We start from the raw sequence: 16,091 nt of genomic DNA, 5'->3' as shown, positions 1-16,091 counted from the left end.
CTCTCTCTCTCTGTGTGTGTGTGTGTGTGTGTATCTGTATGTCTCTCTCTCTTTCTATCGATCAGGATGTAAATCTCTCAGCTACTGCTCCAGCATCATGGCTGTCTACTTCCAGCCATGAACATCATGGACTAATAACCCTCTAAAACTATAAACAAGCCCCAAACTAAATGCTTTATTGTAAGAGTTGCTTTGATTGTATTGTCTCTTCACAGGAATAGATCAGGAACTAGGGCACCTAGTTACTGTGAGTTCTTGTTTGCAATGGCTATATCAAATTTGAGGATGATATTTCAAAGCTCTCACCCTATCTTTAGTTCTTACATTGTTCCTTGGCCCTCTTCCTCAATGGTCTCTTAACCTTAGAGGATGTGATTTATATGTCTTGTTTAAGACTGAGTCCTCAACTGTCATTTATTCTCCGTATCTTGCGTAGCCGTGGATCTCTACGTTAATCACCATTAACTGTCGTAGTTTTAAGGTTTGCTTTATCCCTATTGTGATCAATTTTAGAGACTTTGTCTATTCTCTGTCTGTTGCCTGGAGTATTACGTAGATGTATGTCAAATCCAATCAATGTGCTTTATTATGTTCAATTTTCTACTACACACCTTCTTAGTATGATTTTATCTATGTGTATAGTTTGTTCTCTAATAGCAAATTTGTGTGGGCTCTTCTTTTGATGACGACTGTGCTTTTCTTCCAGCGAGCCAGCCTGTAGACCTTTCTACTGAAGATAGAAAGTCAGTTAATGAAGTTTCCCAATTGAATATTTCACATGAAAGCATGGTAAACCAAGATGTCGTGGAAAAGGAGAATGATTTTTCGGAAAGCAGGTAAATATTCTTATTTATTTACTCATCTTGGCATGCTTACATAGGTTAGATTATTTTTTATCATGTTTGATTTTTTCTATTAAAACATGCAGTGCTTGATTAAGTCTGTCTCAAATAGCATCAAATGGAATAGCAGAATAATCCATATCATTATCTAATTTAAAAGCATGCCTGGTCTACAAAAAGAGATCCAGGACAGCCATGATTACACAGAGAAACACTATCTTGAAAAAAAAGAAAGAAAAGAAAAAAAGTTTAGTAGTGAGGATGAAGAGATGGCCCAGTAGCTAGGACCAGTTACTGCCCAAACATGAGGACCTAACTTCAAATCCCCAGAACCTATGTAAAACATATGGTGTGGTATTGTGCATTCCTGCTCTGTAACCCAAGCAATATGTAGGGCAGAAACAAATGGATCTTTAGGCCTTGCTAGCTGCCACCCTGGCTTCAGGTTCAGTAAGAGGCTGTCTCAGGGAAATAAGGGTCAGAATGACAGAATAAGGCATCATATCCTTCTCCAGCCTCTATATGTGAATCCTCAAAGGAGCCCATAGACTGTACACACACACATCACAGTCGCACATAAACAGACACACAAAGTGTCAGAATATCAAATTATATCTAAATACCAAATAAATCAATGTAATTGTCAGAATGTTAATTCTTGGTTTTTAGTAAAGAATTTCAGATTCTTACAGATAAACTTGGAGGTTATAGCTGCTAGAAGCTCCTCTTAATTTTCTGCACACTCAGTGGATGCATGTAGTGGCATTTCATTTGCATTTTAATAAATGAAGCTTGCCTGAAGATCAGAGAGCAAAACAATTCCACTGGTCAGCCTTTCGGACTAGGTAGTGGTAACACACACCTTTAATCCCAGTAGTCACACTAGTTGCCATAGAAACCAGACGGTGCATGCCTTTAATCCCAGCACTAGAGAGGAGTATAAAATGGGAGGAGACAGCTCTCAGTCACAGTCTCATTCTCAGACTCCTGGAGGCAGGATCGCCATTTTGGACTGAGAGGTAGAAGTGACTGGCTGCTTTGCTTTTCTGACTCTTATGTTGAACCCCAATTTCTCTCTCTGAGTTTTTATTATTTGTACATCAGATGCAGATAAACAACGTTTCAATTTTGATTTCATTTTCTTTGTATGGTTGTTTTACCTCAATATATCTCTGTGCACCATATATGTGCAGTGCCCACGAAGACTAGAGAGAAGGGCAATGGATACCTTAGGAGTGCAGTTACAGACAGTTGCGAGCCACCATGTGATTCCTGGGACTCAAACCCTGGCACTGGAGATGAGCAATGAGTGCACTTAACCCCTGAGCCATCTCTCTGACCTGACAAATAACTTTTCTAGTAATGATATTGTCATGAGTAAGAAATTTCAGAGCATTTATATTTTCTGATTAAATAAAGGAAGAATCTTCATAATTACATTGATATTAAAATGCATAAATGAGCCATTCAATAAGTATAGATTGAATGCCTTTAATGGATCATTAGCCATTAAATGTGGGCTGGAAAATGACTTGAAAGCAAAGGTGCTCACCATTGACCCTGATAATCTGTTTGATCCCTGGAACTCACATGGGGGAAGGAGAGAACCAACTCGTACAATTTAATCTCTTACCTCCACACAGATTCTGTGACACTTTGTATGGGGTACATGTGCATACTCATTTGTGTGTGTACACACAATATACATACATACACACACAGTGTAAGTAGATAGAGTTAAAAGAATTTATTTTTGCCATAAATGTTACTTTATAGCTTTTTAAACTTCTCATTTTAATGCCTCTGTTATTTTGCCACTTTAGGGATTCTGTTACTAAAGCACCATGCTCTATCCTGGTTCTTGGGATTCTCATGTATCTTGGATTTATTCTGTTTGTTGCTAATAGTGAAACATGCTAAGTATACCTTCCATGAATGGAGTTTTTACCAAAACACATGTAGCCTAGAATTTTCTTCATTCAGTTCATAGTCCCTAGAATTTGAGTTCTCTTTATTTTCTGGATTTACATTCCAGTAATTAATGGAAACACCATCGCCATTCATTCATTTACCAAGCATTTATTGAGTAGTTACTAGGTGGAAAGTAGAGTGCTGAATGCTGAGGACACACAGGTAAGTAAGATTCCTTTGCCGTTGAGAAACTCTTATAGAACAGATAACCCAAGAGCTAGTATGTAGAGGATGGATCTGTCTTAGCTAATGAATGGAGTTCTTTGTTAATATGCAGCTGCCTGGGTGACTGTTATGGAAGACTGTCTTGAAATCATAAAATTTGAGTTGACTCTCAAGAGGATGAATAGGTACATTTTAGCTGATCTTTTGTGAAAAGTACTCTAAAGATATTCCTTTAGACATCTTAACGCATAGAGAGGTAGAAAATAATTACTGCTCACTCTAAACAGATTACTGTTGCTTCGATGTAAGGTGTTGGAAGAAGGAAGGAGGACTCAGTGTTAGGGAGAGCTGAAAGAGTAGCAGCATGCTGAGTCACTGAGATTATATATCTGGAGTCTGTTATGGAGCTCTTGAAAGACATTAGACGAACAAGACATGATGAGTGGAGTTGAATCTTGGGGAAAACCCAGGATGTGTCACATTCTGGGGGAAGATGCTCACTTTATAGACCATTGGAAATGGAGAGATGTGAGATGATGTTTGGCTAGGATGGATTCCAGAGACACTGAAGATTAAGCCTGAATCAAATTTTATTTTATGGTTCTTCTGAAGGAAGAGCTAGACAGGGAGAAAGGAGAGAAGAAGAGCAGGGTTTTTTTGGTGTGTGTGTGTGTGTGTGTGTGTGTGTGAGAGAGAGAGAGAGAGAGAGAGAGAGAGAGAGAGAGAGAGAGAGAAGACAGGAGAGAAAGAAGACAGAGAAGGGGAGAGAGTATTGTTGAGAGGGGCAGATAGAGACAGAGATACACAAGGAGATTCTAAAAGGAGGGGAAAGGAGAGAGAGAGGGAAAGAAGGAAGGAGTGAGGTATGTGTGGGGAGACAGAGACTGACTTGCACTCTGGTATCGTTCTGTGATAACCTGTGATTTCTAAACATAGCTCCTCTCTGGCCTATCTGTTTGAATGGTTTTTCATGATTTCAAATGTTCTTTGAGGGATTGTGATCCTGTATCAAGTTTTGAGGTAAAGATTATTTTGCACATTTAACTTTCTCAGTAGCCTGGAAAGCAACTTTGTGGAGACTATGTACAATGCGTTTTGGGACCACTTGAAAGATCAGCTGTCAATGACTCCCCCTGACTTTTCTTGTGCTCTTGAACTTATAAGCAACATCAGACAGGTAAGTAGCCATCCCTCCCTCTGTTGATGCAAAGTTTCCAGACCTTAGACCTTGGATTATTAATATTATTAATATCCTAAGTAGCTTACTTTATGAACGAATATGAGATGAGTTAACTCCAATTTTATTTGTATAAGACATAGCTTGAGAGTTAGGGTATTTATTACTTTAATAACATAATGTATCAGTCAATAAAACATATTTTCACTCAACTTCCACTAAGTTTTGAGTGTTCCAGAAGCACAGAAAATAATGCAAGCTCTTGTCCACAAGGAATTTACATTTTGAGTCAAAAAGTTATTTCAAGTGAATTTTTAAGATTACCTTGCTCATTTCACTCTTGCTCTTTGGAGCAAAACAATCTAAAAATGCTCTTAACTTCTGCTCAGAATGGGTTATCATTTTCTGGAGGTGCATATGTTGTTGAAACCTGTACTTACTTGTTGCCCTACTCTTATTTTTATTTATGTTTTTATGTCATTCTGCTTTAAGAATAATCACTACTGCTATAAATGGTATATGTGAAGCCTAGAATTATAATCGTCCCCCCCCCCCACAGACACAAATAACTGTCTGCGAAATTTGACCCTGAGAAGACAAAGTCTGACATGCTTTTAGCCTGGTTGTAAGTTTAGGAGTCTAAGCAGAATATGGATGGCTCTTTTGATTTTCTTTTGTGGCAGATTTTGGTGTCACTGCTATTACCACGGCAGAACCGTCTACGGAATGAGATTGAAAAGGCATTGGATATCAATCTCCTAAAGCAAGAAACAGAGCAAGGGGCTCTGAATGTCCCTCATCTCTCGAACTATATTCTCAACTTGATGGCCCTCCTCTGTGCACCGGTTCGGGATGAAGCAGTACAGAATCTAGAGAGCATAAAAGATCCAGTAGAGTTGCTGAGGCAAGAATCGACTCATGTTGTTTTATCTGTTTTCTGTTGTTAATAACATGCTATCACAGCATGGGTTAACAATAAAGAGAAAAAATATTTTGGCTCTCCTCTTAGAAGTTTAAGTTTGAGGGGCTGTGTCCAGTGAAAGCATTCTTGCTGATGGAGTCTCAAGGTGGTGCAGAGCACCCCATGATGAAAGAAAGAGCCTGTGTGGGTGTGTCCAGTTTTCAATCCCATGAGTTCTAGCCTGCCATTCTTGTGTAATCCTGGTAACAGTCTAAAGGCTTCATCCATAAACTCTGTAGTTGGATTAAGTTTTCCACCCTCTCAGTAGCTCACAGTTGGGTTTAAAGTTTACTGGTTTTGGATCAGCAAGCTATTTTCAAACCATAGGACATGCTGCTCCTGAAATCTGTCTTACGTACCATGAAAGAAAGCTTTGAACCAGATATTATTTATGATAGACCTCTGTTCTTAATTGTTGTCCTCCTGTGTGAAAGACCTGATTAATATTTTTTCACTTTTTTATTTTCTACTTTTACTTTTTCATTTTTATCAAATTATTTATTTTATTTTATGTGCATAAGCATTTAGCCTGTCAAAATGTATGTATGTGCACCATGTAGTACTTGCCATGGCCAGAAGAGGGTGTTGGATTCTCTGGAACTAGATTATGGGTGTTTGTGACTACTAGGAATTAATCCAGCCTTCTGCAAGAGCAACAAGTGCCCTTAACAACTGAGGAATCTCTCCAGCTTCTCTTTCTCATTATCTGCTGACAGCTTCATACATATTTTCTTTTATCATCCCTCTTCCAATCCTGCTGAGCCCCTTCTTCCTGGTTATTCCTCTTCTGACATATGTGTCTGATTTCATGCAGGGTGTGTGAAGGTAGCTGCTACTGCCATGTGTTCACTATTGCAATGGATTTGTGAAATCCAGAAGTCAGCAGCATTTCCTAGCACTCTTCCTCATCCTTCGGCTCTTAGAATCTTTCTGCTCTCTCTTCTGTGATGTCTGCTGGACCATGGAGGGCATGATATACATGTCCTATTCATGTCTGGGCACTAACCAGTCCCTTATTCTTAGCACTTTGATCAGTCTTAACTGTTATGCTGTATACAAAGCATCTTCTATGTCCCAAGCTGAGGCGCACTACTGACTTAAATTATTTTATTCCTTATCTTTTTACAGTATCTCTGGTTTATTTTGATGCCATTTAAAATGGTTATTTGGATCCCGTTCATTACATGAAAATTTAATGTGATGCTCTTAAGACATTTAAGTATAGTACTAGTTCTATAGATTTCCACCCATCCCATCTCAAATGTCGTTCTGTTTCTCCCAGCCTAAACTCTGTGCAGAAGTGGAAGTGAAGACTCTCAGTGTTTCACAGCTAGAAGGACTAGGAGGAAAAGATGGCTTATTTTTGAGTTGAAAATTAATCACCCACATTGTGACCACGCATAGATAATTGTTAGTGCCTTGGTGGTTTCCCTTTATTCTCTGCCCTGTTCTGAACATAGCCAATAGCTACAGTGCAAAGACCTCTAGACTGGTTGTTGAAAGGTGCCTGTTTTTAGCTCTGCTATCAATTTACCCCCTGGCCTTTGGTCCCTGGATGGTGCATTTTTCTTTATCTATTTTATAAAAAATGTTTTTAAAATAATATTGGAATAGTCTTGGTCAGCCCAACCTCCATAGTTTTATTGGGCCCATCTTATATAAGAAATTGTTATGAATTCAAGTCTCTTATCTGCACTTTCTGTACTGGAAGTTATACAGTGCTGGAGTCTTGGACGCTTCACTTCAGCTCCACTAGACATTGCCATATGTGTGGTATTCTTTGTCAATTCAACCTCTATGGCAGATTTCTGCCCAGGCTCCCAGAATGTCTCTCATATATATATATATATATATATATATATATATATATATATATATATATATATATAGAAGATGCTATTGTTTCAAAGCTCATATATTCTTATGCTTGTAAAATTAGTCCCACAAGGGTGCTGCTAAGGCTTACTATTGTCTTCTCTAGACTTTTGATTGGTGTTACAGTCGAATCCAAGTTACACTTCAGCGTTTTTTGCACTGGTGTGTTGTTTGCTGAGGGACAATATACAGATATTCAGGGAGCAGAGTCTCTAAGTATTCTTGAAGCAATTGTGACATTCTTTGGGTATGTCTATAATCTTACACTAAAGGTCCTTACTTTCCTTGAAGATCTTTGAAGTTCATTGGGGATATTTCCCTTTGCCTTCATAAACAGCACACTACTTCCTTTGATCCATACTAATCACTTTACCGAAAGAATCACTTGGTTGTAGTAGGAGGCCGCTTGTTTGTTCCTGGCTCCTCAGCCCTGAAATAACCACACAGAAACTGTATTAATTAAATCACTGCTTGGCCTATTAGTTCTAGCTTCTTATTGGCTAGCTCTTACATCTTAATTTAACCAGTTTCCATTATTTTATATTTTATCACGAGGCTTGTGGCCTACTGGCAAAGTTCCAGTTGGCAGTTCGTATTTTCCCCTCTAGTAGCTACATGGTGTCTCTTTGACTCCACCTACACTCTGTATATATCTTTTCCAACTTGGCTATATTCTGTTAAGCCATTGGCCAAAAGCAACCTCTTTAATCATTAACCAATAGAAGCAACCCACTTGGTTTCATTTGGTTTGTTCTTGATGGCTTTTTACTATTTACATTGCCAGGCTTTAATTTTCCAAGTTATTCTGCTCTCCTCACGTGTCAGTTAGGACCCTCATCTTTGAATCATTGTTTCTTTCTTGTATTTCTGTACATGATTTAAAGTAGCCATGTAACTCCTTCAGTATTGTGCTGAGAAATTTAATTTCCCTAATATCTCAGGCCATTGTTCTTATAACTTGCCTTCTCTAAAACACTTTGACTATGGACACAATTAATTCAAGGTATTTGCTAGTTCATATCAAGGATGACTTTTACTCTACTTTCCCATGAAATAAACCTTTCTGGTTTCCAGTAAGACTCTTCATTTTCACTTGAAGCTTCATTATATTCACCTTTACTATCTATTTCTACCAACATTTTGGTAGTGTTCAAGAGTATCTGATATACTACAGATATTCTCCCTCACCTGAGTCATTCTTGATACCCTGTTCACATGAACAAACCCTTTTTATAGCCTGTTTCTCCAAGCTCTTTCAGATTCTACCCATTTCCTACATTTTCAGGTATTGTATAGATTAACAGTCCTAATTTTCAGTATTACTTTTATTCCTTATCTGTTGTTCTGTAGCAAAGTACTCACGTTTCAGCAATTTCTAAAATGCATAGATTTATTTCTTAGGAGGATTGAACATCTAATACGAAGTAACTGTATCTGGTGAGGACATTCTTCATGCATTACAATATGATGGAAACCATTACCTGGTCAAATAGAGTAACACTAGATTCTTAGCCTCTCCTTCTTTTATAATTCAATCCACTCAGCCCTCATGACATAAATACCTCTCATTAGGTCCCTACTCCAAGCAATTAAATAGTTTTTTGGAGTGCATGTTCCAACACTTGCAGTCTGTGATTGAAGTAAGTACTTTACAGGCCCATTCTTTTTCTAAATGCTGGGACATTATTATTTCTTCCTTGAACTCCACTCCCAAACACTAGTTTTCTGTTCAAAATTTAAATATTCTGTTTTTGTCTGTGACAGGGGCATCTTCCATGTTCTTGGCCTGATGAAAATGGACATGATGAACTATACGATCAAGAACATTCGGCCATACTTGCAAGAACATTCTGTCCAATATGAACGAGCTAAATTCCAGGAACTCCTTGACAAGCAGCCCAGTATGTGTATAATTTAACTAGAGGGGGAAATTAGTCTTTTATTTTCTTTATCTTTTTTTACAATGATTTTTTACTTTTGAGTAGAAAGTTTACTTCTTGGACCAGGAGTGAAGAAAAACAAAGTTTTCTAAGACAGAAAGACCTATACAATTCATTTTAAAAATTAAGTTTAATCTTTGACAGTGTCATACATGTACATGGTACAATCTGATCACTCCCAACCTCAGCCTTTCTTATGCTCTCCCATTCCCACAATTCCCCCTTTAAAGGATCCCCTGTCCTGCTTTCCTATCTTTTTGTTTTATGACCACCCAAGTTGGAAAATTATTCATATCATCCTGTGTGTATGGAACCATCCACTGGAGTAGGAACAACTCACTTGGTGGTACATCACTCAATGACTCTCCCTCTCTCGGAAGCCACCTCCAGGTAGTTCTTGAAGGATGGCACAGACCCATGAGCCCCTTCCTTACCCATGACTGGGTTTTGACAGACGCAGTCTTGTTCAGACTCAGGATAGCTTAACTGTCTCAGCTGCTTTAGTTCATGATTGCAAAAGCCATGTCATGTCCAGAACATAACAATTCACTGCCCTCCTCTCTGTCATCCCTAGTTTGTACTCTCTCTGCCTTATATTCCATGGTGTTCCCTGAGCCTTGGAAGGGATGCAATGGATGTTCTGTTTAGAGCTGACTGTACAATAGTTACTTATTCTTAGCACTTTGCCCAGTCACAAGTCATTGCACTAATTGCTGTTTGCTGCAAAAAGGAGCATCTCTGATCAAGTCTGAGAACAACACATGAGTGTGTATATAAATATTTAGAGATAGTTTGACAACGTTTCTAGTTAGAAAAACGAAGCAATAGGCTCATTCCTAGGGACTATGAACTCTTCAGACATGGGTCTTTGCCAGGCTTACAAAGCCAGGCATAAACTCCCTCCTATGGAGTGGGTCCCTGATTCTATCAGAAAGTTATTGATTACTCCAATATTGGTCATGTTGGCATTGCACTAGTTTGCAGATCTTGCCTGAAATGTTGGTATTGTGGGATACAGGGTCCACAGGTTGGTGGTGTGTTCCCAACCAAATGCCTGCATGGCACCTTCTTATACGGTGAGAACTATTCTGGAAGGAAATACCCTGTTCCATTATAGCTTTTAAAATTGCTCTTTTCTTCACCAAGGGACTAGCTTGAAGTCTCCAACTTTAAGCTTCACAGTTTAAACATATTCTTCCCCTTCTCTTCCATAGATCTCCTTGATTGCACCATCAAATGGATGACTAGAGCTGCCACAGATGTCACCAAACCACTGCCAAGCACATCTGTCTCGCCGAGCTCCTCTTTTGGCATGAGTTTGTTTCCATTTTCAACCACTGACCCAGACCCGCCTAGTCTTACAACAGTGTTATACCAAGGATATCTAAACCTCGTTCTTAGGGACCATGGGAATGAAGAGTTCCCTGAGGTAGGAATGTGTGTCGAGGCATTATCTCGTTACCTCTTACTCAGGAGCGCCACTGCGGCCCTCCTAACAGTCTGTTCTTTCTTGCCTAACCAGACTATGCTGATGGATAAGGCGCGACTACAGGCCATGAGGTCCAAATTACACCACTTGACGATTCTTGCATCCGTTTTACTTGTTGCAAGGAGTTTCTGTTGTGGTGTTTTATTCAGTTCACCAGAGTTTGTGGAAAAACTGAAAAGCATAACCACGGATCTAACAAAAGACTTTAGCTCCAAGTATGTTTTATCAATCTTTCCATTTGCATGTGTGTGTGTATGCACATGTACGTACATGGTCATTTGTCTGTCCAAGGCTTTAACAAAAGAATTTAGCTCCAAGTATGTTTTATCGATCTTTCCATTTGCGTGTGTGTGTATGCACATGTATGTACACAGTCATTTGTTTGTGCAAGTGTGTGCACATGTCAAGGCCAGAGGTAAACTACAAGGATTTTTCTCTTGTTTTCCACCTTATTTTTTAAAACACGGTCTCTCATTGAACTTGAAGCTAACTAATTAGGTTAGGCTGGCTGGCCAGCAAGTTCCAGGGAGAAACCTGTCTATGCCTCCACAGGGCTGTGATGACAGTCATACACCATCACATTTGGCTTTTTGTGTGAGTACTGTGGAACCAAGCTCAGGTTCTCATTTTTGTGTGGCAGGCATGTTTCCAAGTGAGCTTTCCAGTTCCTTCATGTCTTTACAGTGCCTTTTAGGCCATAGACAGGCAATACAGCATTCCATTATTCTTCACATAAAAGGCCCCCTGGGAACCAGAGCCAAAAAGATTGTTGGTATTTTAGGTTTGACATAGAGAAGAATAACAATTTACTACCCAGAAGGAGGATAAAGTGGTTACTTTGTTAAAATATCCATTATTATGTTTTCTATTAGTGAGACACTATGTATTTCATCAGGGGACAGTGGATTTTTGTAATTTATACCCAGAAATTGATCATTTAGTCATAAATATTGATTGCCAGTTCCATGCATGCAGAGATTCTATATCAGAGTAGAAAGGGGAACTAGAAATGTAATTTTATTAGTTTACTTGCATTTTTGTAAAGTAGGAAAGAATATTATGTAAAATATCTAAGAACAATATTCTAATGTTCAGGATGTAACCAAACCCTTGCCCAATATATATTGTTCCATTTAAAATTTGGCATATAGTAATACATTAATAATTCGGTACCTTAAAGATAATAACAATACTCTTATATGTGCTCATTGATTCATGTTGTCTATTGATGGTGAGGGTCACAATTCTTCTTGGGTATGCCTACTTTTAGGATGGGGATATTAGGGTTTGGCCCTTATATCTGGAAAACTCTATTTTTTTCATTCTCCAGGCCAGAAGAGTCTATGATCAGCGTCAGCGATCAGATATCCCAAGAAATCCATCAGGGACTCAAGGACACTGGCCTCACTGTTCTGAGCAGTGAAAACAGGGCATCACTTGTAGGCCAACTTCGGAACATTGCCAAGAAGGAGAACTGCATTCGTACCATCATTGGTAAGAGTCCCCCAAGTGGGAAGAAATAACAATAATATGCCAGGTAGAAGTTAAACTCTCATTCTACAAAGCCATTCCTCCAAATCCTTCTAATCCTGCCAAAAAGTTTCCCTCCTTGGTGACTAAGCATTCAAACATATGTGCTCATGGGCATCATCTTATTCAAACCACCACATTCCACTCCCTGGCCCAGACAGGTTTATATAGCCATATCATAATGCAAAAAAAATTCATTCAGTCCATCTTCAAGGTTCCCATAGCCTATCATAGTCTCAACACTGTCTAAAAAGTCCAGAGTTCAAATTTTCAGGGACTTATGACAGTCCTTTAACTGAATCTTTTGTAAAATTAAAATTAAATATCACATACTTCCAACATATAATATCACAGAATATACATTAATTCTCCAAAAGTGTGGAAAGGGAGTATAGTGAGCAAATACTGGTCCAAAGCAAATTCAAAACCCAGCAGGGAAAATTCCAACGTTTGCATCTCCACATCTGATGTCAATGTACTTTTCAGAACTTCAACTCCTTTTAGTTTTGATGACTACAGTATGCTTCTCTCTCGGGCTGGTTTCACATCCAATCTGCAGCCTTCCTTGGTAGGTATCCCATTACTCTGGCATCTCCAACATCACCCAGGCTTCATCTTCACTGCCTCACACAGTAGCCTCTCTGGACCTCCATTCAGGGGATTTCCTACTACACACTTGGCCTCAGTGGCTTTCCTTAAATGGAAGGGAGACTCCAGAACCCTTCTCTTGAAGCTTCCAAGTTCTGCAACTTGCTGGAGCTGGAACAAGGTCCCCTCCTACAATTACATTTGCATCAGATTTCTGGTTTTGATGATTTTCTTCACTGCTTAATTTTTCCTTTCATTCCTTTTCACAAGTTGGAAGCTTAGCTGAGCAGGGTCTTACCCTGAGGTCACCACTCCCTTTATTTCATTGAGCATCAGGCTTTTCTTGAAATATTTTAGCTCAGTATTGACCTTAGCTTCATTACACTTCATGATGTTCTTTTTCTCCACAAACTCTACAGCTCATATTTTTTCTTGATCAGTTTGCTCCTTTTCATGATAGACCTGCACAAGAGTGACCATTAATAACCACCCAACAGAGTCAATACTAGGCTGTCTTGAAATCTCTTCTGCCAATGACATTAATCCAAAACTTCATTTTATCTTCAGCCAGATTTTTAGGACAAGGACAAAAAGAAGCCACTTTTTTTTTAAACCAATATATCACAAAATCATTTCTAGCCCACTTACTAATTATTCTTCTTCTCCTATGAAACCTCTTGAGCTGGGCCATCATAGTCCAAATTGATCTCAACAACTCCATCTTCCACACTCTTACCAGTATGAGCCACTAAGCCCTGCTTAAAATGTTCAACTGCTTTATTTTTATGTGTTGACTGCATTTCCACCTTTCTCCTCTCCTCCCCATTCTCCCCTCTGTCCCCCCATTTACTCCTCCCCCATGTCTGTTTAGGAAAGGGTAGGTCTCCCATGGATAATAACAAAACATGACATAGAAAGTTGCTGTAAGACTAAGCACAACCTCGTGAGCAAGGCAACCCAGTGTGAAGAAAGGGTCACAAAAGCAGGCAAAAGAGTCAGAGACAGCTCTGCTCCCACTGTTAGGAATCCCACAAGAAGACCAAGCTACATAACTATAACATACATACAGAGTCTGGGTCAGTTCCATGCATGCTCTCTGGCTGTTGGTTCAGTCTCTGTGAGCCCCTGTGAGTCCAAGTTAGTTGATTCTGTGAGTTTTCTTGTGGTGTCCTTGACTCTTCTGGCTCCTACAATCCTTCCTCTCTTTCTTCTGCAGGATTCCCTGAACTCAGCCTAATATTTGGCTGTGGGTTTGCATCTGTTTCCATCAGTTACTGGATGAAGCCTCTCTGATGACAATTGGGCTAGGCACCAATCTCTGAGTATAGCAGAATATTGATAGGCATCATTACCATGACATTTTTTTCCTCCAGTCATGTTTGGTTCTATTCTAGGTCTCTGAGCTATCCAGTCTATGGATCCTGGTGCTCCAGGAAGTGTTAGAGGTGGGCTCCCTCTCATGACATGGGTTCAACTACTTTCTTAATGCAAAGTCCCAAAGTCTATATTTTACCCACAAGCAGCATGGTTAGGCCTGACATAGCAATGACCCATTTTCCAGGACCAACTTGTGTTTTAGTCATTGTTCTACTCCTGTGCAGCAATACCATGACCAAGGGAACTCATATAAAAGAAAACATTTAATTGAGGCTTTCTTACAGTTTCAGAGGTTTAGTCCATTATCACCATGGCAGGGAACATGGTGGTAGGCAGGAGTGGTGCTGGGGAAGTAGCTGAGAGCTACATAATGATCTGTAAGCAAAGAGAGGCAGAGACTGGACATGGCATGGGATTTTGAAACTTCAAAGCCCATCCCCAGTAACACTGCTGCTCCAACAAGGCCACACCTCATAGTCCTTCTAATCCTTTAGATCAGTGCCCCTCCCTGGAGACTAAGCATTCAAATATATGAGCCTATGGGAGCCGTTCTTATTCAAACCTCCATAGTGAAAAAACATGTAAAATTTTTGTGAGCAGACAGTGAATGTTGAGTTTATTCTGAAACCCCTTCTTTCTACTTTTCATTTTGTTCTCTTTGACAGAACAACGGATACATTTGTTTCTTAAATGCTGTTTGATTCATGGAATGCGGGAATCTCTCCTAGACTTCCCGGGAGGACTTCTTTTCATCGAGCCAGAGTTGGCACAACTAGGGTGGAAGTTTGTCAATCTGATGCATTACAACCAGCATGTATTTAGTCCATACTATGCTGAGATCCTAAAAAATATCCTCTCTCCACCAAATGCGGAAAAAAATGAAGAAAAACCTATCTGATAATGCTGGTCCCAAATCCTGGCATGAGGAATCTGAAGAGAGGACTCATCATACTCCCAGAATAACATCATCTCTGACCAACAATCACAAGCAGCCCTCTTCCTCACTAACAGCCAGGGTGCAACTGCAGGGGCCAACCATATAAACACCCAATGGCCCAACCCCCCTCATTAATAAATTCCTGAGCTGCAAGAAAACCTCAGTGTCTTTTATGTTGCAACTAAAGTCATGTCTCTTGCCCTTTTCTCCTATCAGAAAAACCACTGGGATCTCAGGTTCCCTGCAATGACTAAGAAGGTCAGTTATTAGTATGGTAGCTTGGACAGGCAGCAGGGAATGGCATTAATATTATTTTCTTCAATTGAAAAGTTTCCTTGATTGGTACAAGAAATCTAAAAATTATCTAGAATTAAGAAATCAGAAACCTATTGAATTATAAAATGAAAGAGAATACAAAGCAACAATTGTGCTATCGAAGTTTCCTATAAACTTAAAGAACATAGTGATAATATTACCACAACCTATTTTGGGATGTAGATTGAAGCATCATGAAGCATCATGGAAATGAGAGCAAGATGAAAGTTGCTGTTGTCTGCTTATATTCAAGTGAGACCAAGATTGATGAAAATTAAACATTTAAACATTAATTAGTTAAGAGAGAACATCTCCCATACAATGAATTACTAATATCTTTGGAAATTCAAATAGCATTGACTTAGTATTTTATGTCCTGACCTCAGTTGTTCTCACTAGAAACTGGGCTTGTTTAAAATCTTCCATTCTCCCATGAAGGGACCATTGACAAGGAGTTATTCCCACTCTGAGGGAAAAACAGTAACAACAAAATTTTAACCAAAGTTAAGCAAACACAACAAAATTCTGCAGACAGGCAGACTGCAGCCAGAGAGAGAGAGAGAGTGCGCTTTGATTTTTAACAATTCTCAATTTTTTATATTGGAAAGAGTCCTTTTATTTTCTCTGTATCTGCTGGGATACAGAGAAGCCCCTTTTCCCCATAGGGCTTTTTAATTTCTAAATTTTGATTCAATATTTTCCCCTGTTAGTGGGAAAACCCTTTTTTTATTCACCACTTTTCCTTTTTTTGAGAGATTTCCTTCTCTATAGGGAAGATTTTCTTTTTTCTTTATTGGAAAGTCTTCTGTTTTTCATTGTTTGTCTCAGGAGCTCTTATCGTTTTAAATGTGCAGGTAATCGCTCAGCCTTTCTAATTTCTAAATCGGTTTTATCTGATGAAGAAGGAGGACATTCATCTCCAGT

At 39.1% G+C, this 16,091-nt stretch overlaps 1 protein-coding gene across 1 annotated transcript; it reads left to right on the top strand.

Moving 5' to 3' along the window:
* The first annotated feature begins 4,059 nt into the window (after positions 1 to 4,059).
* On the top strand, positions 4,060 to 14,925 carry LOC121437211 (T-complex protein 11 X-linked protein 2-like). Its single transcript, XM_041637070.1, has 7 exons — positions 4,060 to 4,155; positions 4,869 to 5,059; positions 8,756 to 8,892; positions 10,146 to 10,360; positions 10,454 to 10,635; positions 11,751 to 11,914; positions 14,581 to 14,925. The coding sequence occupies exons 1-7, from the start codon at positions 4,060 to 4,062 to the stop codon at positions 14,811 to 14,813; spliced, it is 1,218 nt and encodes a 405-aa protein (XP_041493004.1). The 3' UTR covers positions 14,814 to 14,925.
* Positions 14,926 to 16,091: the final 1,166 nt, after the last annotated feature.

The sequence above is a fragment of the Microtus oregoni genome, unplaced genomic scaffold (genome assembly GCF_018167655.1).
Source record: "Microtus oregoni isolate MIOR12 unplaced genomic scaffold, Mior012 000050F_ref0000143, whole genome shotgun sequence".
Lineage (NCBI taxonomy): Eukaryota > Metazoa > Chordata > Mammalia > Rodentia > Cricetidae > Microtus > Microtus oregoni.
Note: the sequence above shows the minus strand (reverse complement) of the source record. Positions and strands in the feature narration are given on the sequence as shown.